The 25,361-nt window shown below is 40.0% G+C and overlaps 1 protein-coding gene across 3 annotated transcripts in view; it reads right to left on the reverse strand.

The window, feature by feature from the left end:
• The window catches only part of LOC140535780 (complement C3-like), a 37,206-nt gene extending 12,518 nt beyond the window's left edge, over nucleotides 1-24,688 (reverse strand). For 2 of the 3 annotated variants that reach the window (XM_072657276.1, XM_072657277.1), the window contains exons 1-26: nucleotides 24,504-24,688; nucleotides 20,823-21,018; nucleotides 17,614-17,782; nucleotides 17,242-17,315; nucleotides 15,884-15,972; nucleotides 15,686-15,768; nucleotides 15,513-15,600; nucleotides 15,124-15,226; nucleotides 13,956-14,076; nucleotides 12,870-12,985; nucleotides 12,343-12,489; nucleotides 11,945-12,148; nucleotides 10,673-10,867; nucleotides 10,281-10,433; nucleotides 9,979-10,108; nucleotides 9,769-9,807; nucleotides 9,006-9,120; nucleotides 8,806-8,897; nucleotides 8,056-8,195; nucleotides 7,540-7,755; nucleotides 7,317-7,380; nucleotides 7,106-7,192; nucleotides 4,824-5,027; nucleotides 2,294-2,369; nucleotides 2,040-2,199; nucleotides 1,838-1,933 (exon numbers count right to left, since the gene is read on the reverse strand). In XM_072657276.1, coding sequence (XP_072513377.1) covers nucleotides 1,838-1,933; nucleotides 2,040-2,199; nucleotides 2,294-2,369; nucleotides 4,824-5,027; nucleotides 7,106-7,192; nucleotides 7,317-7,380; nucleotides 7,540-7,755; nucleotides 8,056-8,195; nucleotides 8,806-8,897; nucleotides 9,006-9,120; nucleotides 9,769-9,807; nucleotides 9,979-10,108; nucleotides 10,281-10,433; nucleotides 10,673-10,867; nucleotides 11,945-12,148; nucleotides 12,343-12,489; nucleotides 12,870-12,985; nucleotides 13,956-14,076; nucleotides 15,124-15,226; nucleotides 15,513-15,600; nucleotides 15,686-15,768; nucleotides 15,884-15,972; nucleotides 17,242-17,315; nucleotides 17,614-17,782; nucleotides 20,823-21,018; nucleotides 24,504-24,664 — 3,318 coding nt within the window. In that variant the 5' untranslated portion in view covers nucleotides 24,665-24,688. Of the gene's footprint in view, nucleotides 1-1,837; nucleotides 1,934-2,039; nucleotides 2,200-2,293; nucleotides 2,370-4,823; nucleotides 5,028-7,105; nucleotides 7,193-7,316; nucleotides 7,381-7,539; nucleotides 7,756-8,055; nucleotides 8,196-8,805; nucleotides 8,898-9,005; nucleotides 9,121-9,768; nucleotides 9,808-9,978; nucleotides 10,109-10,280; nucleotides 10,434-10,672; nucleotides 10,868-11,944; nucleotides 12,149-12,342; nucleotides 12,490-12,869; nucleotides 12,986-13,955; nucleotides 14,077-15,123; nucleotides 15,227-15,512; nucleotides 15,601-15,685; nucleotides 15,769-15,883; nucleotides 15,973-17,241; nucleotides 17,316-17,613; nucleotides 17,783-20,822; nucleotides 21,019-24,503 lie in introns of those variants that run through there. The other variant, XM_072657278.1, reaches the window with a different exon arrangement.
• Between the last annotated feature and the right edge of the window lie 673 nt (nucleotides 24,689-25,361).

The raw sequence follows: 25,361 nt of genomic DNA on the forward strand, positions 1-25,361 counted from the left end.
AGGAGATTAGAAAGAAAATTATAGACAAACATGTTAAAGTTAAAGGTTGTTAGACCATCTCCAAGCAGCTTGATGTTCCTGTGACTACAGTTGCACATATTATTCAGAAATTTAAGATCCATGGAACTGTAGTTAACCTCCCTGGATGTGGCCACAGGAGAAAAATTGATGACAAATCAAAGAGACGGATAATACGAATGGTTACATAAGAGCCCAGAAAAACTTCTAAAGAGATTTAAAGGTGAGCTTCAATCTCAAGGAACATCAGTGTGAGATCGCACCATCTGTCATTGTTTGAGCCAAAGTGGACTTCATGGGAGATGACCAAGGAGGACACCATTGTTGAAAACAAATCATAAAAACGGCAGACTGGAACTTGCCAAACTACATGTTGACAAGCCCCAAAGCTTCTGGGAGAATGTCCTATGGACAGATGAGACAAAAATTGAACTTTTTGCCAAGGCACATCAGGTCTATGTTCACAGACAGAAAAATGAAGCTTGTCAAGAGAAGAACACTGTCCCTACTGTGAAACATGGAGGAGGCTCTGTGATGTTCTGGGGCTGCTTTGCTGCATCTGGCACAGGGTGTCTTGAATCTGTGCAGGATACAATGCAATCTCAAGACTATCAAGGGATTCTAGAGAGAAATGTGCTGCCCAGTGTCAGAAAGCTTGGTCTCAGTCGCAGGTCATGGGTCATGGGCAACAGGATAATGACCCAAAACACACAACTTTAACACCCAAGAATGGCTAAGAGGGAAACATTGGACTATTCTGAAGTGGCCTTCTATGAGCCCTGATGTAAATTCTATTGAGCATCTTTGGAAGGAACTGAAACATGCCGTCTGGAAAAGGCACCCTTCAAACCTGAGACAACTGGAGCTGTTTGCTCATGAGAAGTGGGCCAAAATACCTGCTGAGAGGTGCAAAGGTCTCGTTGACAGATACAGGAATCGTTTGATTGCCTCAAAAGGTTGTGCAATAAAATATTAAGTTAAGGGTACCAAAATTTCTGTCCAGGCCTGTTTCATGAGTTTATTTTTTTTTAATAATTCTTTAAAGTAGGGACTTGGTTAATTTTCATAGCTTTTTATTTATTATTACTTTTGTCAAATTCAAGTTATTTCTGTGAACATTGTGGTTTTTTCTTTCATTAACCAAGGGGTACCAACAAATTTGTCTATGTGTGTATTAAAAGTAACATGTGGAAGCCAAAGCTGGTCCCTGATAAAGTTTAGATTACCCTCCAGAAAACAGCTCTACTGCTCTCAACTCTTCCCTTACTCAGAGACCTTTTTAGGACTGCTGATTTTGTCTTTTCAAGGAGCCTTTGAATGTAAAACTGTATTTATCCTGGTATGGTTGAACAATGAGAGTTCAGTACATGAAAGTGACAAACCGTGAACCTCAAACACTGCTGTTCCTCCTTCAAAAGAATATTCAGCAGAACCAAAACAGAGATGTAAAACAGAGATGTAAAACAAGCCACCTCCAAGTCTTGCCTTTTTACATTTACACCCCCAAAATTTACATAAACCCAAAACCACTAGCAGCAAAATAGTAAAACCTCTAATATGGTGTTGTTGATACAGCAGCTCATTACTTCACACTCCAGACCAGCTAGATATAGAAATTTACTAATATTTATGATAGAAAAAAATACTAAATTAATAAAAGAAATGTACTCAGTTTGAAAACATCCTACCTTTCTGTTTAATATTACAGTGTTTTTACAGAGTATTTCTGGCCCTCACTCCCCCCCCCCTTCCCCACACACACATTTCAATGCAAACCCCTAAGACCCCTAAGAGTATGGGCCAATAAAACATCACTTACAGGGACACATTTGGCACACAGTTCACTTCCTTCCTGCATGGCAATCAGGACAAATGCTGTCAGAGATGCATCCGCATCCCTCCCTCGCACATCTCCCTGGAAATCACATGGAAAGGTCTTTACCAACAGCTCTGAGAGTCAGCAAACAGAGTAAAGACCATAGAACAAGATCCGTCAAAGACAAAGGCGATTTTCTGCTTACAACCATCTCCCAGTGAAGCACAGGAGCGTCCTCCTGAAACATGCCGTCTGCCATTTGTGTCCTCAGGACCAGCCACTTCAGAGCGCTACAGATAACATTCAGCTCTATGGAAATTAAATTATTGGCGATGGCAAAGACTTTAGCCACGTATGCCGTCAGCCTTCACCCCAGAGGAAACCAACAAGAGAAGTCAACAGGTGAGTGGTGAGCACATGGATAGTGGTACAAGTTTGCAGACAGGAAGGTCTTTTTACCATGTGCTGCCAGGTCTGTTTTTCCATGCGGCATAAGATCCTTCCTCTTTTTGGAAAGCCAGCTCTCGCTGATAACCTGTGTGTGAGAGTGAGCGTCAATTTTAGGAGTGAAAATGGATATCTGGTATTCTATTATTATAATTCAGTTGACAGACAGCTTTACCTGGAGTTGATCTGATATTGATCTTATTAATTACCTTAAAATTTCAAATTAAGTATTTAGACGCTTTACTCAGTACTTAGTTGAAGCACCTTTGGCAGTGGTTACAGCCTCCAGTCTTCTTGGATATTATGCCACAAGGTTTGCAAACCAAGATTTGGGGATTTTCTGTCATTCTTCTCTACAGATCCTCTCAATCTCTGTCAGGTTGGATGGAGAACATCGGTGATGTTCGATTGGGTTTAACCCAAGCCATTCCTGTGTTATCTTTGCTGTTTGCTTAGTTTTTATTGTTTTGTTGGAAGACGAACCTTAGGCCCAGTCTGAGGCTCTGGATCAGGTTTTCTTTAAGAATATCCTTGTACTTTGCTCCATTTTTTATTTTTCCCTCAAACCTAAACAATCTCTGTCAGGCCACCCTACTATCATGGAGTGATATGTGAACAGCCAGGTCTAGGAAGATTCTTAGTGGTTCCAAACTTCTTCTATTTACAGATGATGGTGGCCACTCTGCTCTTTGGGACCTGTAAAGCTGCATCCTTCTGCAGATCTGTGCCTTGACACAACTCTGTTTCTGAGGTCTGCAGATAATTCCTTTAATCCCATGGCTTGAAGTTTGCTCTGAAATGCACTAGAAACCATAGGACCTAAGATAGGCAGGTGTTGGCAATCCCCAGTTATGTCCAATCAATTGAATGTACCACAGGTGGACTCCAATTAAGTTGAAGAAACCTCTTAAGCAGTATCAGTGGAAACAAAATGCACCTCGGCTCACTTTTGGTTGTCATATCAAAGGGTTTGATTTTTATCCATTCCTCATGCCAAAACTGCTCTAGTTCTTTCAAGTTAGATGGTTTCCACTAAAGAACAGCAATATTCAAGTCTGACCACAGATTCTTCATTGAATTAAGGTCTGGGTTTTGACTAGGCCATTCCAATACATTTACATGTGTTCACATAAACCACTCGAGCATTGCGTTAGCAGTATGCTCTGTCCTGTAAGATGTACATTTGGGAAGTCTACCTCAAATTTATCCCTGACTTGTATGAAGATCTCCTTGGTCTCCATTGTGTTGTTTGGTTGGTGGAGCATCTTGCTTAACAGTGTTGCAGCCTCTGGGCCTTTCAGACAAGGTGTGTATACGCACATGGACAAATGTGTTGGTACCCTTTGGTTAATGAAAGAAAAGGTGCAGAAGTCGCATTGACAGTTACAGGAATCGTTTGATTGTCTCAAAAGGTTGTGCAACAAAATATTAAGTACCATCATTTATGTCCAGGCCTGTTTCATGAGTTAAATAAATGTAAAATAATTAAAATAATTCTGTTGAAGCATGGTTGAAAAGCAATATCTGGCTTTCATTGGTTAATTTTCATAGCATTTTTATTTATTACTTTTCTCCGATTCAAAGTTATTTCTGTGACCATTGTGGGTTTTTCTTTCATTAACTGAGGGGTACCAACAATTTTGTCCATGTGTGCAAACTGACAGATCATGTGAACATAGATTGACCACAGGTAACTGGTTGCATCAGAACTTTTTAGGGGCCTCATAGCAAAGGGGTGAATACATATGCACATTTCAATTTACATTTTTTTTTTCTCCTCATTTCACTTGACAAGTTTAGACTATATTGTGCAGATAACTACTCGCATACCATTCAGATTAAAAGCTGGAAACATGCAGTGTGTGCAGGGCAGGATGGATGGACAAGTTAGGATTCCTAGGAGAAAGTTATGCCTTCTGTGAGAAAGCTAAAGCTTGGGTGGTATTGGACCTTTCAACAGTACAACTATGCCAAGCAAATCTTAAAAGCATACCTGACTTGAACCCCATAGAAAATGGCAGTGCACAAACCCAAGAGTGAATAGAGGTCAAAATTCCTCAGTAACACTATCAAATTACTCAATTGGGATTAAATAATTTTGATTGAATATATATATATATATATATATATATATATATATATATATATATATATATATATATATATATAATTTAAAGAACAGAGCCTGGTTTTTAGCTTGGTGCGTGGATGTATTTAATGAGAACTCTAAATAAAACGAAATAAACATGACTCTCATGATAAGCTTAGTAGATGTCTTAATGAACACAATGATGGAAAACCACTTTTTGTAGGTATGTTGTTAGTGTTTATTCGAATAGTAGTGTTTTACTGAGGAAATACCTTCAATTTAAATTACAGAACTGCAGCATATCTCACAGTGGATGTACTGATATCATTTTAAGAAATTACTGCATTAGGCCCTGATTTAGGGACACAAGTCAGTTTAAGGTGAGACAGAGTCAATAAGCAACTCTCAAACTCTGTATTCTTCCCATGATAAACTGGAAGTGAGTTTTCTCACCGGTCTGTATGTGTTTGATAGCTTCAGCACGGCGGTGCATTTCAATTTCCTCCCACTGCTTGGTGGTGTCCAGATAGTGCGTGGCGATGAGGGGCAGTGTCATGTAGATCATGGTCCGCTCTCCGCATCCATGAGGCTGCATAATCAAACGACCCATGGCGCCTGTACTAATGGCCTGCTCGATTGAAAGACTCCCCTTCTGACCTGAAGGAGACCACAGAGGATCATAAATGGATATCCAGAGATTAGTGGTTGGCCTCCAGCTTACATGCCTATGACCTGAAGTGTACCTATGACCAAAAGGAAACTCTTAGAATCTTAAGAAGACTTTTTTGATACTGCTTTTTATTGGATCTGTAAGAGTGGTGCTGTATCCCAGAGCCACCACAGGATTTTAAAGGCAGGACCCAAGTGCTAAGCTGGTGTACAATTAAAAGGATGAGTTCAAACTATTATGTTCTTCAAGTGGTAAGACTGACACTGCTCAAGTGCTCTATAACCATAGGAACCATGGTAAAAAGCATCAAGAGAACACAAGGCCCCTGACATTCCCAACCTTGAGGCTTGGTCCTGCCTGAAAGCCCAGATAAGCTTGGGGTCCAAGATGCAGTGAGCCAGAGCCCATAAACATTCCCAACATGCCCAAAGGCACCCAATAAATATTCATAGTGACCCCATGGGGTGATGAAAGCCATCTTGCATTCATCCCCATTCCTAACCCTCATACAGCTGTAGGTGCTGTGCAACTCCAACTTAGTGAAGATTTACACTGCAGCACCTGAAAGGCAGATGACATAACATACATGGCCATGATCTTATTGAATCCACAGTAATCAATACAGGGGTGAAGGGCCCCATCTTCCCTATGAAGAACCCTGCTCCTACCAGAAAGGTGAATGGTCTGATGATACCTAGTGCCAAGGACTCCTCGATATAGTCCTGTAGGGCCTTGCATTCAGGGGTAGACAAGGAGAACAGTTAATCCTAAGGTGGACCAGTACTAGGTAACAGGTTTATGACAATATTGGCTGATGGAGGAGTAGGGCATGGGCTTTCTTACTAAAGACCTCCAGGACATCCCATTTCTCCAAGGGCACTTGAGGCCACTTGGGGCTTGGGGACCTGCAAGCAGGAGATCAGGCACAGGGGACCCCAGGGCTCCAGACAGGGATTGTCATGCTGGAGCTAGAAATGCATGAAACCAAGGACAACCTGAGAGCCCTGGCTAGTGCAGCATTACAAGCCCACAGTCACCTACAGACTGCTGCCAACATGGCATTTTAGAACATATCAGCACTAGGCTAAAGGCCAACCCCCAGACCTCTTCTGCTGTTAAATGTCTGCTTAATGGAAAACAAAATGGACTATCTGAGACTGGATATAACCACTCAATGGCTAAATGTCATCATTGCTGATAGTGACAGTATCAATATCACTATCATCAATGGTTTCTAAATTTCTAAATTTCAGCAATGGTGATAATTGCTAAATTTCACCATTGCTGATAGTGACAGTAGTTTGGATGGGCTAACAGCATACTGTCAAAGACATTACTGTTGAGGAAGCACATACTACATACTCTACTTAAAATCCATGGCAACACTTTAGAGTCAATGAGAAGCACACAGTTTCTGGGGGTACACATCGGAGTTATATATGGACAACACACACCACCTCACCTGTGACAGATGAGGTGAGCAAACCTCCCCCTCTGTTCCTTACAACTTTCTACAGAGGCACTATAGAGACCATCCTGATCTGCAGCACCACTACAGACCCTCTAGAGAGAGAGAAATCATCAGAACTCCACTCGCAGCATACAGTGCTAGACTGCCAAATGTAAGAGATTCTTCCCATGCACCATCAGCCTACTCAACTCCTTCTAACACACACAACATGCTGGATTATAAGGACTGTTAAACTCCTTAACACGTTTATTTTTATTGGAACGCATAACTTTGTAAACGCAGTATTTTTTTTTTTTCAATAATTCAATGTTTCTCATTACCTGAGCATTTTATCTATGTACACTTTCTGTTACACAGTGCTATAACACCACCATTGTAAACAATGTGCAATATTCTATACAATGTGCAATGTTTTTTTTATTTTTATTTTTATTTTAGTTTATTTATTTATTTTTTGTGTGTGTCTTATGTGTCTTATGCTATAATTGCATATTAGAGTCTGGAAAATGCAATCATTTTCAGCTGTGCAATCCTTGTTATACAATAAAGTACACTTTGAGTTTGAATATCTGTGGAGATATATGCTCTCCTTACCAGTCACAATAATGTAGGTCATAGCAGGCGTGTTTGGTAATTGCCCTTTCAGTATTTCAGTCTTTACATACACGAATTGTACTCCACCTATTCACAGTAAGATGGAAAGAGTAAGATATACAGTCACTGACTATCATTCTGAGGGGATAATACTGAGTGTGAATTAGAAATATATAAATTCCAGAGCAGTAAAAATGACTTAAATTCTTACCAGGAACTTTAGATGGGTTGAGCTCCACACTGCTCTCCTCAATTGAAGTTAACACACCTTCAGACTGTCAAAGACAATTCACATTGCATATTTCATGATTGGTTTTGAGGTCATCTTCGTAAAGGAAATGATAATAGCTTTAAATCTGAACTTCGAGTTCCACCTTGCATTAGTTTAGGATATTAGGAGTACCTGAATACAGGAATGTTCAGCTGACACTCACCACCACCTTCAGCATTTTCCTTACTCCATCAGCATGTCCTGAATTAATTGCTGCAGCCTTCACCTCAATCCAGTGGTCCCCCAACTCCATGGGAATGATAATGTATGAGATGGATCTGGAGGACTTGGCATCGATGCTAATGGTGGTCCGGAACTTGCCCTTTTTGCTGGCTGAGCTGCAGATATGCTCTGTCTCTGTGAACTCCACACGCACTTTCTGTGGAAACCAGAAACATCTCAAGACCAGCAAAAAATGTGGAAGTGGAAGATCTGTGAAACTACACTATATGATCAAAAGTTTGTGGACACCTCTTTTAATGAATGCATTTATCTACTTTAAGCTGCACCCATTGCACACACACAGTCAATGCCAAGTCTTGCCTGGACAGTAGAGACAGTTACTCCAACATAAGCAGGATACATTCATTTTGATACCCTTGATTTTAGAGGAAAAAACGAATAGGCAGGTGTCTCAAAACCTTTGCCCATATACCTAATAAAGCTTAGTAAGACATACCTCGTGTTTCTCATTGGAGAAGTTGTGCAGAATGGCCTTGATTTCTAATTGCTCATTGCGCACTGCTGAGTACGGCAGCTTCAGGTCCACAAAGAAATCCTTCCTAACAATCATTTCAAACGGGTCAGCCACACAGATACCTAGAGAGTTGAAGATCAAGAGGAAGAGAGGGAGAGAGAAAGATCCTGGACTCTGTAACTGAAATGTTCCCATAGTTTTTTGAGTCATTTTATGATGCAAGTGCAATTTGCATCTATAACACTTAATGAGATGTATTGCGTGCAGTGTTTCCAGTTAATGTTTACAGCTGTTCATTTAAGTGTTCTTGTTAACATGTGAGAAAATACTGTTTCCCAAAGAGGAAGATCATTTTTAATTATTCAGCATTACTACATGACCAGTTTCATAATACATTTTTCAATAAAACCTTAGCAATAAAAGGTCAACTCAACCACCCTGTCTTAGAAAAATATATAAGGACAATTGTAATATACTTTTTACACTATTGCGGGCTTGGTCAGGAATTTGACAACATGCTGACTGCAGCAATATTACGATTAAGTTGACCAACCCATCACATTGTACAGCAAACAAAAATGCTAACATTGGTAGGAATTTTATACCTGGAACTTTTATGTGGATTAAAAAAAATGTTTGCTCCTGATAAAAATTTGACAACAACATGGAAATTGGCTCCTTACTTGTATAAGAGTATAATAATCAAACATGAGAACAGTATGTCACACTTACCATGGGTCTTGGACAGACTGATGGCTAGGATCTGCCAGGTTGTAATGGAGTCTTTCATGAAGTTGTTTTCCATAAAGAGGGTTGTTGAAGCACTGGAGAAGGAGAGACAGCACCAGTTAAAGATTTTGTGGATTTGCCAAGGCCTGGTGAGCACCTACACACATCACCACGAACACTACATGCAGACATATCACATGTACCATGATCCTCCTGTGCAGGCTGGCATCTCCCTCTGCTCCCACAGCCAACTCTCAGGGAACTGCGTACGTGACATAATTTCATCCGAGGGGACATACAAATCGTCATCTTCCTCACCTATGAGAACATTGACAAACACATACATGTTCTCCATTAGATGAAGGAAGGGAGCTTGGCAGAGTTCAAAGACTGGAAAATGGAAAGTATTTAGGGAAATCATCAAAACCATAAAAAAGATCCTTAGAAGGTCTTAAACTTAGATAAATATAACTGCAAATAAACAATAACACAAAACCAATTCTACCATGTCATTATTGATTCAACAAAAACTGATAAAAAAAAGCAATAACTTGAAGCTATGTTTTTCTGTATAATCAGTCTCTTGCATCACTCTGGAGGGATTCTGATCCACTCTTCTTTACAATGTTGCCTCAGTTAATTGAGGTTTGTGGGCATTTGTTTAATTTCTTTAATTTTCAGCATTTTAATTGGGTTGAAGACTGGACTTTGAACCCCTTGATTATTTTCTTTTTCAACCTTTTTCAGTAGGTTTGCTGGTGTGGTTGGGATCATTGTCCTGTTGCATGACCCAATTTTGGACCAGCTTTGCTGTGGGATAGATGACCTCACATTTGACTCTAGAATACTTAGGTATACAGAGTACTTATTTCATGGTTGACTCAATGACTGCAAGGTGCCCAGGTCGTGGCTTGACCACGACCTGGCTTTCCCACTGTGCTTGACCTGTGCTTGGTACTGTCTCACCTCTCCGATGTCTCTTTGGTGAAGTTGGACAGTTTTGTGCTGTACAAAAAAAAGAAAGTCCATTAGCCCTGCTTATACCTTACATTTTTTCACATATGTAAGCAATTTGAGTATCAATCATGATATGGTCTTATTATAATTTTGATAATGTGTAATGCATTCTTTTCTTTATTGATCTACTGGTTGAAAAAGAAAACATATCCATAGTACTTGTTCTGGGAGAGGTGCCTCCTGCTTTGTCAGACTCAAACAGGAGACCTGCATCATAGAAAACCCCCATACTGTCTCTGCCACTACCAGCTGTACAACCAGTGTCCTGCTTCTCAATTATATCCCAGATCTATTGGTGGTAAAGGGCAAAAGTAATTAGAAAGTTGAATACAAAACTATCTGGTCAATATCAATTAATATCAGATATAAATTCAGAGTGTCCATGACCTCCTTTGCTTTTTTTTAAGTAAATCTACACATGCCAACGTACTACAAGTCAACTTACCATGGCAATCACTTACCTTTTCCTGAGTGAGACGGTTCTTATTGAGAACAGAAACACCCTTATCTACAGCTACCAGGTTAACCCTGGCACCTGGATCTCCAGTAATCTTGAGAGTGAATGCCATGTCAGGCTCATAAGTTGCCTTCTTTTCCTTTGCCTCCACTTCCAGCTTTATCAAACACAAGAGGAAGACACAGGCTTGGAATACTGAAGACTTCAGTCTTAAAATAAGCCAGGTGAGAGATTCCTAGTAGGTCAGAATAGTCGTATTCTCCATTGCTTCCTCATGATCACTGGTACCTCTCCTTGACTGGGTTTGTAATTTAGGAGAACCAGTTTGGACCAGACTGAGGAGATGACTGAGGCACTTTAAAGCTGAAGTGTCTGAGAATGAAGTGGGTGGCCTACCTTTCCCATACATGTGTCCTTCACGTTGACCCAGACCGAGTCAGCCACAACCTCGTTGGCTCCGGCATGGTAATACACCACCACGCGGAAAGAAGGAAGCATGGCTTTGGTGACAAATATAGACAGGGACATCAGCACCATCTGTCCTCTCCTTGTAAATTTCTGTGCTTGGACAATCTGTCCTTTACTGAGAATCTGTGAGAAAAAGACGCACAACAGAGAGACAAACTCTAGACATATGATGACAGTCCTAAGCAACTTCATGGGTTTAAAATCAGTTGTAGGAAAATTAGGAAGCAAGCTTGGATAGTTTCAGGCACCTACCACAAGCAAGGATAGTGTACTGAAAGTGAACGTGAATGTGGGGTCTAATAGCACTGGGACTTCATAACTGAGCGTCCATGTTGCACAGGAAATGACACCAGAGCCAGTGTTTGTGAGGAAGAGCATGCCACTGGAACAGCTGTAGCAAAGGGCTAGGGCAGGTTGGGATGGGGCTGCACAGACAATAGTGCCAGATGGGGGCAGGGGAACACGATGGGGCATGGCCAGGTTCAAACATCTCCAGGCAGCTGTTGCAGAAAAAGCTCCCAAAAAAAGAAAGGGTTTGTGGGCATTTGTTTAATTTCTTAAGGCACAGCATTTTAATTGGGTTGAGGTCTGGACTTTGAACCCCTTGATTCTTTTCTTTTTCAACCTTTTTCAGTAGGTTTGCTGGTGTGGTTGGGTCTTGTTGCATGACCCAATTTTGGTCCAGCTTTGCTGTGGGATAGATGACCTCACATTTGACTCTAGAATACTTAGGTATACAGAGTACTCATTTCATGGTTGACTCAATGACTGCAAGGTGCCTATGTCCTGTGGCTGCAAAACAAGCCCAAATCATCATCTGAGAGAAAAAGCTCTCAAAAAAGCATGGTGGTTGGTTGCCTAGCAGGGACAACATATGGTTCATAAGCTCAGATCGTTTTGCCATGCCTAACCCAGGCAATGAAAGGAGCCGGCATGCACACTCAGATTCAGACAGCTGAAAAGACGTGACAAAGAAAAGGCCACGGAGATCTGGGCTAGACTATAAGCTAACGCTAGCCTATTTCTCTCCATCATCAGCTCCCCCAAAAACAAACTGGTTTACCTTGGCTGAACCAAGCTGCAGATTAAAACATATTGGAGGGGAACAGCACTTTTAATTCCCAATTTAATTAATTTTTATTAAGGTGTGTGTGTGTGTGTGTGTGTGTGTGTGTGTGTGTGTGCTGGAAGAGTACCAACCAAGTAAGTTACGTCTAGGTTCTGGACAACAGGGCTCCTGTCAACGTTCAGATTGACCTTCAGAATGTCACCAACTGCCAGTTCAGCAGCATCAGTATCAATATGAAGGTAGTTGTTGGAGCCTCCTTTAGTAGCATAAGCCTCAGCAGTCATTTGCTTCATGTCCTGTCGCTCGGCTGTTAATCCTGGGTCGTTCGTTTTCACCTGTGAGACAAACAAAGACATTACAGTAATTAATAAACCTTTCCGGATATATGAATGTCGTATACTACTGGTACACCAGATGAAGCCAACATCACCAGATGAAGCCAACATTAGGAGGATCTCCATATGCTTGGTTTAGATTTGCTCACACTGAGAACCTTTCTGAGAACATTTGGAGCTTCTGAAAGACTCACAGTGATCTGCAGACTCTTGGCTCCTCCCGGGGTGTTGACTGTGAGCTTTGCCATGCCGTTGGACCTGGTTCTACCAGCCACCTGTCCAGGAGTGACCACCACATCTACGTTTTCAGCAGGTGTCTGATCTGGATTCGTCACGTAAACCTTTCCAAAAAGTCAAACAGTGGCCAGTGAGAGGGAGTACAATTAGGTGTTTCTGATAAAGTGGCCAGTGAGTGAATTTACAGTTGAGGTGTTTCTAATAAAGTGGCCAGTGAGAGGAAGTACAATTATGTGTTTCTGATAAAGTGGCCAGTGAGTGAAATTACAAGTTTGGTGTTTCTAATAAAGTGGCCAGTGAGTGGAAGTATGAGGTGGGTGTTTCTGATAAAGTGACCAGTGAGTGAATTTACAATTTAGGTGTTTCTAATAAAGTGGCCAGTGAGTAGAAGCACAAGTTAGGTGTTTCTGATAAAGTGGCCAGTGAGTGGAAGCACAAGTTAGGTGTTTCTGATAAAGTGGCCAGTGAGTGTTGTGTTCTATACCATGACATCAAAAGGCATTCCAGGTTTGAAGAATTTCTGTGTTCTTTTGAAGTGGATGGTGTAAGGTGAGGTCACAATTTGAATGCCCCTCCTCTGAGCTTCCACCATTTCACTACCTGAAACACACACACACACACACACACACACACACACACACACACACACACACACTTAGCCTAAGGAAACTCTGCTTACAGTGCTAAGATCAGTGAAATGAGAGGTGACCCACCCTTCCCCCCCTCCACATCAACAACACTGCAGTATCAATGGTGGAGTCACTCAAGTTCCTGGGCACCACCATTTCCAGAGACTTGAAATGGGAGAAAAACACCATCTCCATCATCAAGAAAGCTCAACAAAGAATGTACTTCTTGAGACAGCTCAAGAAATTCAACCTGCCACAGACCCTGATGATCCAGTTCTACACAGCGATCATCGAGTCCATTATCACAGCCTCCATAACTATCTGGTTTGGTTCCTCCACCTCACAAGAAAGAACCAAACTCCAGCGCATCATCAGGACAGCAGAGAGGATCATAGGATGTAACCTGCCATCACTTCAGCAGATCTACTCCAGCAGGACGAGGAAGCGGGCTGGCAAGATTACATCTGACCCCTCACATCCTGGACACCTCCTCTTCCAGACACTCCCCTCGGGTAGAAGACTGCGGTCCATCAAAACCAGCACAACACGTCATGCTAACAGCTTCTTCCCCAGAGCTGTAGCGCTCCTCAATCACAGTGGACACCTCCCACTGTAAACCTCTAAACTCTCTATTTTGCACTATGACTATTTGCACACCTGTACAGATGTCCTTTTCTTTTCTGTAAATATATTTTTCAGCTCTTTATTACCTTTATTACCTTTAGTACTTTCTACTTTTTTTTAATTTATCCCCTACCCTATTTATTGTTTAGTGTCATTTTCCTTTAGTTTAAGACCGTGTTCTGTGTTTCTTTGTTACTTGTCATGCGTGTTGCTCTCACCAAGACAAATTCCTTGTATGGGTAACATACTTGGTGAAATAAAGAGATTCTGATTCTGATTCTGATTCTGAGCCGCTCTGTGCTCTATTTGACTCTTACCGGTCTCCGTTAGAACGCTGACCGATACGTACAGAGAGCTTCCAACCAGCTGCTGAATGTTTGGGAAGGTTTTCAGGATCATGTCTCTGGTCAGCTCTGCTTTTCCCTCCCCCTCAGTGATCTGCAATCAAAATAAACCAACAACCAAACACAGTTTACTTCGTCTCTCATGAATGTAACCAGGGCTGGCCTGTTCATTTACCCTGCTTACTACACTGCTATTCACCTCTCTGAAAACCCGGGAATAAAAATAAATACATTCTAGCTGCTGTAATGCATTAGAAATGAATTCCAAAGTCAACTGGACCTAACACCTAAAATTATGAATATAGAGCATTTCCAATTAACAGACAAAAGACATATTACAAAATCAATTAATAATAAAAAGCTGCGCGAAACAGGGAAGGGTGGTTAAATCATCTCAAACAGGTAAAAATCTGAGCGCTAATAAAAAATGTAAACATCAAACATTTAGTTGTGTTCATAAATGTAAAATATTATATAATTAACATTCATAAATGCTTCTTTGAGCAACACATTAAAAAGAACCAATTTTGGTCCAATATTAATTCTGTTAAAGACATTTGTGGGTGTGAAAAACCTGTTGAAGGTTTGAAGAACCTTTACATGATGGAAAGTTGCATCATCACACTAAGTACATTAGTTCTTTAGGGAAAAGTGGATCTTCTTCTATAGCAGAGATCTTGAATCCAGTTTCTGGTCATTAACTTTGAAATCACTGATGGTGAATTGAAGTTTGGCCATATAGTATCAGACCTACCAGTACTTACAAGATCCATGACCAGAAACCCAATTCTAGGTCTTGACCTCTGTTCTACGGCATCACTCAAAGAACTCTGAAGAACACTTGAAGCCCCTGGATTTTTAAGAGTGAGCTGGAGTGTATTTGATTTTTTGAACTGCAGAACATGCTTAATTTATGGGAATTAGTAAATAGGTTGAAATGCTAAAACACCAACAAGCTATTCTATTATATATATAAATATATTTTATTATATATATATATATATATATATATATATATATATATATTTATTATTTTTTTTATTATTATTATTTTTATATATAATTACCAAATATAAAAATGTGGAAAAATTATAATTTCAGTACTTCTTCTCATGGTGAAAATGTTCAATCTCAAGCTTACCGAGATTCTTCTTAAAGATGCTGCCAGACTGGTCTTGCCGTCACCTTGCATCACACCGAAGACCACAAATGCACTTCCGTACACTTTGTTCCCAAATAGATACCTTCACACAGTTAACAGCAGTTCCATGTGTGATCTTCTGGTCATCACTGTTAAAATGATTCTGATGGTTCCTGGAGGAACTTTTGGAGGTTCTTTACATTCCAAACTGTGGAGGAACCTAAAGTTAAGTTTTAGAAACATCTGAGGAACCTTTTTCTTCTCAAAACCTTTTCTTGAAGGTTCCTCAAAGCACAAATTGAATAACCTCCAAATGTTCCTCAAGGACCAGTGTGGACAGTCACAAATCTATGCTGTAGTTCTACAGTGAAGTGTCTGAAGGTGCTTACTTGGCAGTTATGTCCACTTGAAGCCTATCATCGTCCACATAGAAGAAAGACTTGGATGGTCTTAAGGTGACCTCAAAGGTTGGCAACACTGGAAATGCAGGCATTGGTCAGGACATGTGTGTGGAAATGCAACAGGTACGTTATTATTCTCTGAAGAGTCTGAAGAGCCTCACCATATTCCTTCACTTCAAATTCAGCAGTGAAGTTCTTCTGGGGCGTGTTCTTGTACCGTGTTACTACAGACCAAATCCCAGAACTTGAGAGAACAGCAGGAAACATCAATTCAGGGTATCCTCAGGAATGTCCCACAGATATTTTAAAAAGAATGGCCATGCTCGGGCAATATACCAGAAAGTATTACACGGACTAACCTGGCAACTTCAGGGATGTCATACTTCCCAGTCAGAATGCCTTGTTGAGGGAAGATTGTGTCTCTATGAATTGCGACTCCTTGAGGATTCTTAAAAAATAGAGATGGAATTATTACGGTTTATGAAACGTGACACCAGCAGATGCTTAAATACGCAAACATACTCTTATATCCTTTTATACTCCGCTATAGGTCTGGAGTGGAACTTGTGTACATACTATGAGTTGCTGCCCAGTCTAAACTATAAGGGCTTGTTTCTGAGGACAGAGATTGAGTGTAGGCACCTTTTTTTTTTTTCTCTTTTTTAGTGAAAAGGTTCTATTTAGAAGGCTGTGTAGTCCTTAAACAGGCTTAGGTCCAAAAAATGGTTCATTTACATTTTAAACCCATATGTACATCTCATACATATAATAATAAAATATTGGGCATATTGGACAAATTATTGGAGTGACATATTTTGTTTGAAGCACAACATTAAGACCACTGACAGGTAAACTGAAAACATTGTTTATGTTCAAGGGGGTGGATACAGTTAGCAGTCAGCAAGTGAAGAGTCAGTTCTTAAAGGTGATGTTTTAAATAAGCATCTGAGACATTTTGACAAGAACTATAATTGTGATGTTCTAGATGCCTGGGTCAGAGGATTCCCAAAATATCAGGCAAGTCTTATATCTCTATTGTTCCAGTTTTTCACTTTTTGATGTGATGTGAATCTGGCAGTTACTCTTTTTATTGTGCCAAGATTTCACAATTAATGGACCAACAAAACTGCTCCGAAAATACTTTTTACATTGACCTCCGTTGAAAGTTAAGGTTTAACATTTTATAGTATATTAATGTATTATATATTTATTATAATTTTACAATAATATAATTTTATGTGTGTGTTACAAATACACAGTGCAGTGGTGGCTCAGCGGTTAGAGCACCGGGATATCGATAACAGGGTTGTGGGTTCGATTCCCGGGCTCGGCAAGCTGCCACTGTTGGGCCTTGAGCAAGGCCCTTTACCCTCTCTGCTCCCCGGGCGCTGGAGTTGGCTGCCCACCGCTCTGGGTGTGTGTCTGTACTCACTGCCCCTAACACGTGTGTGTGTGTGTGTGAGTGTGTGTTCACTACCAGATGGGTTAAATGCGGAGGACACATTTCGCTGTACAGTGACAAATACGTGCACCTTTCATCTTTCACCTTATACTACCACTGAGTAAACATCAGGCAAATGTTCCAATTAAAACATCTTCTCAACCTTTCCAGGTGTATTTAAGCAATAAATAATAGTGTTGTTTGACCAAGTAAAGCATCATTTAATTGGGCTCTGAGATTCATGAATTCCTGCAGAATTGCTGTTTCAGAACTTACTATGATTTCAATGGTGATTCCATTCTGATCAAAAGGTTGCAGATCAGGCGTCACGGAGAAGAGTCTGTAATAAACTGGAGGAGAATTAAATAGGTCAAGATTCAAGTATGCATACATGCCACAACTAGAATTAATATTTTAATATAGATGAACAAATGGAAATTCAGCATATTATTTATTGTTTCATTTTTCTTTTTACAGAATTAAAATTCAGTAAATATTGAAATATTGAACAAATGTATTTTGGTGAATAAATAGAAATACTGAATAATTATAAAAACACAATGTGGATGCTATTACTGTATATACAATTATTTATTATTAATTATTATTATTGTTTATATTATTAAAGGTTCATATAGAACAGTGTACCTGTGCTTTGGGGTGTGTAGATGCTCTTGTCTGTCTGGATGAATATGTAGCCTGACTGGAAAGAGACCAGAACCACCTTTTCCAGCACACTAGTGGGAAAATGGGCCTCCAGATACACATACTGCTTCTCCAAGGGGTCCCCTCTGAAGACATTGATGTTGTCTGGGATCTGAATGAATGAAAGGAAACCAGTTTAAAAACATTTTAATTTGCTGAACAATAATGTCTATTGTAGAGATTCAACATGCTTGATGTTTAACAGCGTGTGGAGGTCAAGATGGACTCAAAGTATCTGGAAATCCTGGAAAGGTTCTGGAGGGGTCATCACAGACTAATCCCCATAGAAAATCTTTGGTGGGATTTGAAGAAGGTGGCTAAAGCAGCAAACCGAAGAACATTAGTGAACTGGAGGCCACTGCCTATGAGGAATGGGCTAAGATTCCTCAGGAACACTGCCACAAGTCTAAGTACTACAGATGCTTGTCATGAAAGGCTTAAAGAAATCTGGGGCTGCTGTCATCATTAATAGTGGCATTTTATTTCGAATGTGGAGAAATTGCTTGTTATGTCAGTTGTGTTGAGCAATTGAAACTGCTTTTGTTCAATTGTTTTTTTGTAAACAGCTAAAGTTTGTACATTTTGCTAATCAACCTAATTGCAATTGTGTTTATATACATACATATAATATTTAGTTGCTGTCCAATGAAAACCATATATCACCAAATGACGATTTTACAGGACAAGGCAAAACTGCTCTTAACTTTGAATAGAAGTCAATGTAAAATAAGCAGAAATAAGTAATTTAGGGAATTTCTTTTGGTCGATTCATTTAGAATTTGTGATACAGAACAAAATTAGTATACAGAGCAGATACAGGGTACAAACAATGAAGAAAACTAAAAATGGCCAAAATGGAGATACATGGTTTTCATTGGACAACAGCAATACACACACATTAAACTTGCACTTAGTTTTATGTTTTATTGTTGTTTTTATTTAATTATGTCCTAATTCATTAAAAAATAGGATTCAAAGAGGCTGTACTTTCTTTTTGTGAGGGGGGGGGGGGGTCTAATGTCTAATGAGTGGGTTGTGCAATTGTTTAAGAAGATCCAGTATCCAGTATCATGTAGTTATTAGTCTAGTTTAGTACACTTAACCATAACCATAGTGAAGACTGGTGACTTCACAGCTGTCCAGAAAATGATCATCAACACCCCACAGCGAGGGTAAACCACAAAGGTCATTGCTCATATCAAAGCATATTCTTGGAAGGATGTCTAGATGGGGAAAATGTGGTAGGAAAAGGTTCACAAGCAACAGGCATGACCACAGCCTTGAGAGGTTTGTCAAGAAAAGTCAACTCAAGAAATTGGACTGAGAGCCACCATGCACAGACGACTCCGGGAAAGAGCTAAAACTGAGCCCAACCAAGTACTGAGTGTGAACAGTCTTGTCAGAAGGCAGACATTTCTGTATTGTTCTTTTCTGTTTGACCTTATGAAATATTCTAATTTGAGATACTGGATTCTGGATTTTCATAAGCTATATCAGTATACGAGCAAAAGTAAAACTAGGCTTTACATGTAACAAATCAAAATGTAAGAAAGTTTTGCTTTTTGAATTAAATTATGAATAAAAATGAACATTGATATTGATGATACATGATATTCTCATGTTTAGGCTAACACACTCCTAAAACATGCAATGCTATATTTATGTAGTGTAATTCTCAATCATCTACAGTAGCACAGTAGCACAGTAGTACAGTAGCAAGCCCATATGGAAAAAAATATGATATGGTATATGTATTTTTATACAATTCAAATATATTTAATTTCATTCCAAAATGCATTTCATATACAAAAATGTATTTCAGAATATATTGCCTGTACACCAAATATCTTAAAATTATATATAAAAAAGTATAAGTATGTAATAATTACAAGTAGTATTAGCAAACATACATTTATCATGGCAAAACCAAGTTTCATAGGTACAGATACAGTAATGCAGATGCATCTGGATATATATATATATATATATATATATATATATATATATATATATATATATATATATATAGCAGTGGACGTGTGTTCTACATTTTGAACTTTTTTCAAATAGGACATTAGGTAAGGAAGTGAACTAGCTTAATCGCCATTAGAAACCAATAGCTAATATATTATACCCAATCTAACACACTAAACAAAAACAAACAAACAAACATTTGGTATATAGGCAATATATTCCAAAATACATTTTTGTGTATATAATGTTTTTTGGAATGAAATGCAATGTATTTAAAATGTATAAATGTACATACATACATACATACATACATACATACATACATACATACTTTTTTTTCCATTTGGCTGCTGTGCTACAGTTATATATATGATATTCTGCTCTACACTTTTATAGAAGATAACATTCAACTCAGTTATAGTTAATATGATATACAGCTCTACAGTTATAGGTAATATGATGTACAGCTCTACAGTTATGGATAATATGATATACAGCTCTACAGTTATGGGTAAAATGATATACAGCTCTACAGTTATGGGTAAAATGATACACAGCTCTACAGTTATAGGTTATATGATATACAGCTTTACAGCTATAGGTAATATGACATACAGCTCTACAGATATAGGTAATATGATATACAGCTCTACAGTTAAGGGTAATATGATATATAGCTCTACAGTTATAGGTAATATGATGTACAGCTCTACAGTTATGGGTAATATGATTTACAGCTATATGTAATATGATGTACAGCTCTACAGTTATGGGTAATATGATTTTCAGCTCTACAGTTATGGATAATATGATTTACAGCTCTACAGTTATGGATAATATGATTTAGAGCTCCACAGCTATATGTAATATGATATACAGCTCTACAGTTATGGATAATATGATTTACAGCTCTACAGTTATGGATAATATGATTTAGAGCTCCACAGCTATATGTAATATGATATACAGCTCTACAGTTATGGGTAATATGATATGCAGCTCTACAGTTATGGGTAATATAATGCACTGTGACATTATTTGAAACAATCTGTTGTTACATTCCTGAGGGGAGGACATTTGAAATATAGATAATGGTTAAAGTAAGCATCACCAGTTTCCCGCTGAAAAGATCTGATGGCTAAACGTTCTCTACAGGTCTACAGTCTGGCAGCACTGACCTTAATATCTACAAGACTCTGGTAGTTATTCGCAGCATTGAGGGACACCGATTTAGATGTCAGATCAACATGTTTCTCCGGATGGTTCTTCACGACAACCCTGACTTGAAGTTCTCCTCCTCTGTAATCCTGGGCCTCCACAAACACATTCTCAACACTGCCCACCCTCAGTATGTTGGGAGCAGACATCACATTGCTGGAAAGGCAAACAGAGAAGATTGAAGGTTATTAAATCTGCATTTGAAGTCAACTGCATATGTAGACCTGTAGAGAACGACCCTTCCTCTCTAGAGAGGCCATCCAGGGGCTCATTCAGTCTCTCGTCACTTCAAGACTTGACTACTGCAACTCTCTTCTAGCTGGTGTCCCTCTGCGCACCATCAGATCCCTGCAGCTTGTCTAAAATGCAGCAGCATGGGTCATCTTCAACGTTTCTAAGTTCAGCCATGTCTCTCCACTGCTGCATTCTCTCTTCACTGTAGCTTCCTGTAGCTGCTGCCCAGGTCATCAGATTCACACCCCTGACTCTGGTCTACAAAGCCAAGACTGGCCAGCCAACCCCTCCATACTTGATGGCAATGGTCAAAAGCCGATCTGCACTAAGAGCCCTTCCAGCTTCAAGTACGGCTCGGCTCGACCCGCCATCCTTTAAGATCCACGGAAGACGAGCATCCAGACTTTTTTCTGTCCTGCACCGAAGTGGTGGAACGAACTTCCCCTGGGTGTCCGAACTGACTGTCCGACTGAAAACCCTCCTCTTCCAAGAATACTTGGGAGAATAGCAGAGTGGTCACCTTACTGACTTGTGTTTAGTAATGTCTAAACTTAGAGATATCTTTGAATTTTTAGCTTATTCCACCTACAGAGCTTCACCTATCCACCTATTGTGAGATAATGCAAACATACCATATTAGAGGTGGTCAACCTACCATACAGGAACAACAAGCTATGTATTCACATAAAAATGCTTGCACATCACTACCAGTTCTACAGCAATTGCTATTCAAATAATATATAAAACAATAACTTAACATTTTTTTTAAACTTTGAGTTAAAACCCCTTTTTGTAGACAGGTTTAAAAAGACTTCTGGCATTATTTGATTTCCACTGCCATGGCGCGCTAAGCCAGACATGAAGGGATGAACAATCGCAGAGATGGAATCCAGTGCATGAGGTTTTATTTAACAAAAACAAACACAAACACCAAGAGTATGAAAAGCATGAGCAGCAATGAAAGGGCAAAACCGAAACATGACTACACAAAGGGCGAACATAACAGACCTGGGACTGGGAGGAGTTGGGAGCTGAGCGGTCACTAGAGCAGCGCTCAATACATAGACAAGGAGAGAGAGCTGGGGAACCAGCAGCTAGACCAAACGGCAAGGCCAACCTAACCTGAAATGGCAGCGTGCTGCTGCAAGTGTGGGTCGCCTTGCTGGAACGTGGGTACCCAGTGAATCCTGACAGTGAGCGAGCGAGCCTCGCTGATAGCGTGGTTAGCAGGGTGACCTGCTCCTGAACGTGGATACCAAGTTGAAGCTGACCTTAACACACCTCTATTCGTACGGGGAATCTCTTGAGTGACCTCAAGGTTCCAAACGATACAATTCTTGGCATTGAACCATGGTGTTGAGGCTCTTTAAGCACCCCCAGTCCCAGGTGAAACACATGAACCAAGGAACATGAATGGATACAAGTGAACCATGAATGAAAACGAGGCAGAAGTCCTTATTTGGGCCTGTGGGCGGCAGGGAATGGCGCAATACCGAGTGCATGACATCCACAATCCATTTCAAATCTGGCTTGTATTCAGTTGTTGGTACTCAAAACAATTATTTCACATGTATTAGTAGGAACAGAACAATAATCTTATTTTACATTTCACAGACTGACAGTAGCTTCAGAGCAGCTTGTTTTGCATTAAATTTTTTTCAAAAATCCAAGGTTCCAAAAAGTTCAATCATCTCCGCTTGAAACATAGCTTCATCTATCACTAGTGGGGGTTTCAAGTCATCTGAATCAGCAGCAAAAAAGTTAAAAAGGTTAATTTGTGGCCTTCTTAATTGTCGATCTTGGAATCTGTCCTCAAAGTTCTGTTGTAGATTGTTTAACAAGGGTCTTGTGGTGTGATGTTTTCTCTTTTAGAACCTCTGCTGCTCTTTAATATGAGCTTCAAATAGCTTGAGTTTATAAACAAGTGCAAAATCTTTTTGCACTAGTTCAGGAAGCATCTTTCTTTTCCCTTGGAGGTCTGTCCAGGAGGTCCACTAAAAAAGCCACTAGGGGTCAAGGAGACCCAAGGATATTCCTCCTGGTATTCTTCCCAAAACAACTTCACTTGGTTCAAATGTAAAAAAAACAACAACAAACAAAACAAAAGTGAGATCACCTGACAGTGAAGTGGCAAATCACTGGGAAGGTCTTCGTAAAGGTCTGCAATGAGAGGTTTGGAACTGTCTGTGATTAAGGGCTTAAATTCCCTGCACAGGCTTTATGACCTGGTCTACTTTTAGCTTTGTAGACACCAGCTGCTCTTGATGATGCAGTAAAATTTTCAGAATTCTGGAAGGCAGTCCTCAAATTTATACAGTCTGATAGGGCCATTCAGAGGTCATCATAGGCAGTGCTCAATATGTGGCTATGGCTGTAAGTTTGATAAAGGCTTCAAAACAATAGTGAACATTAAAGGGTGTTTGTGGAGAAAAAAACAATAGCACGGTTAGAGCGCTTCTCAACCAATCAGCTTGCGTGGCCAAAACTAACTGTTGTTGTATAAAAAATAACCACTTGAAAACATTTATCTGGTATATTTTCTAGGTCTTCCTATGAAGGTATGTAATGAACACCTGACCATTGAGTTCAGTATTCAGAGAGCCACCCTGGACACTCAACCGAGCACTCAAGTGCCAGTACAGCTCCTCCGTCTTTACTGTCTAGGGAAGAAGGCCTTCTACTAGAGTTTGGAGGATTTGATTGCATTCAGCCACAAGAGCATTAGTAAGGGCAGGATGCTGGATGATGATCTTCATCCCACTTCAAGTACTGGATGTAGCACCAACCCTCCCTCATTCCAGAGAACACAGTTCTTCCACTGCTCCACAGCTTCTCAATGCTGGGGGGCTTTATTTATACCCTTCTACTAGCCCACGCCTGGCAGCATGGTGCCGACAGGACTCCTGAGAGTCCTATTCTGTTGGCAGTACTCATCAGTGTCATCCAAAAACCTTGCTGAGGTGTGATTTAGGGTGAAAAGGTGCAGTAAAAAGGAATAAATATGTAGCCCAGCGATTGCAGTTGGGTGTTGTGTGTATGGAAGGTGTTCAGGTGCTCAGGTGTGTTAATGCTTCCATGTAAGAAAGACAAATGAAAAGATTAAAGACTTCCAGCTCCAACTGCAAGGAAGCTCGGGTTTTATTTCCAAGCTGATTTCATAATTTGAAAGTAAAAAAAAAACCTACACCCCCTAAATCTATTCCCTAAATCTAGGGAACCACTTCAAATGAACTCCTGACCATTGAGTTCAGTATTCCGGGAGCCACACTGGACACTCCACCGAGCCATTCGAGTGCCTGTACAGGTCCTTAACGTAAGAGACTCTCCTGCTGTGATTAGGAAAGAGCTGTTTCTCCGGGTGAGCAGTGAGCTCTGCTGCAGCAGGCGTAGATGAGGGGTATACTCACAGTGGCTCACAGAGTGTCAGCAGTGGTGAGGACAGAAGAGCAGCAGTGATCCACAGCAGGTCCACCTGCATCCTGCCTGTCTGGTCCTGACTGTGTCTGATCAAGTGGGACTGATCAACTGAACACCGCAACTTCCAATGCACACACACACACAGACACATACACACACACACACGTACGTACACTCCCCCTTCACTTACTGCTCGGTTCAGTGTGCCCTAGGGCAAAGCACGAAAGCACAGCCTCCTTTTTCCTCACTCAGTGACGACACACACACACACACACACACATACATTGATCTACTCACCCCTGCAACTTCTAACCAAATACCTTGTTTTACACTGTTTTCTGTGCATTTACTAAAAAAAGTATATTTATAGTATTTAAGAATGATTTAAAATAAAAATGAGCTTTTTAGTCTATACTAATAACTCTGATTAAATTATTATAATCATTACAGTTAATATTTTCAAATGTTTGTGAGGGAATCATCTATAACACTCTATCTTTTGGTCCACAGCCAAATCTGACCAATCATTAATAGAGCTTTAAGTAAACGATCAATTTTTTGTGGAATTTCCCATAAATCTCAGTATTTAAGTTGAAGCTGTGTTTAGCTTTAGTTGCTCTCTGTTTGCACTAGAGGAAATATCGCACGGATATGTGGAGCTTTTACAGTGACATTATTACGCATGTGTGTGTTATATAGAAGTCTGGTTCTATAACTGTATTACAGAAATAAACAGAAATTGAGCTGTGTGTGAACATACACTTGTTGAGAAACTCCAACGAGGTGAATCCATCACAGACAATACCTGAGCAAACAAATCCAGACCTTGATTCAAATTTAGAGGTGAA

The sequence above is a fragment of the Salminus brasiliensis genome, chromosome 15 (genome assembly GCF_030463535.1).
Source record: "Salminus brasiliensis chromosome 15, fSalBra1.hap2, whole genome shotgun sequence".
NCBI lineage: Eukaryota > Metazoa > Chordata > Actinopteri > Characiformes > Bryconidae > Salminus > Salminus brasiliensis.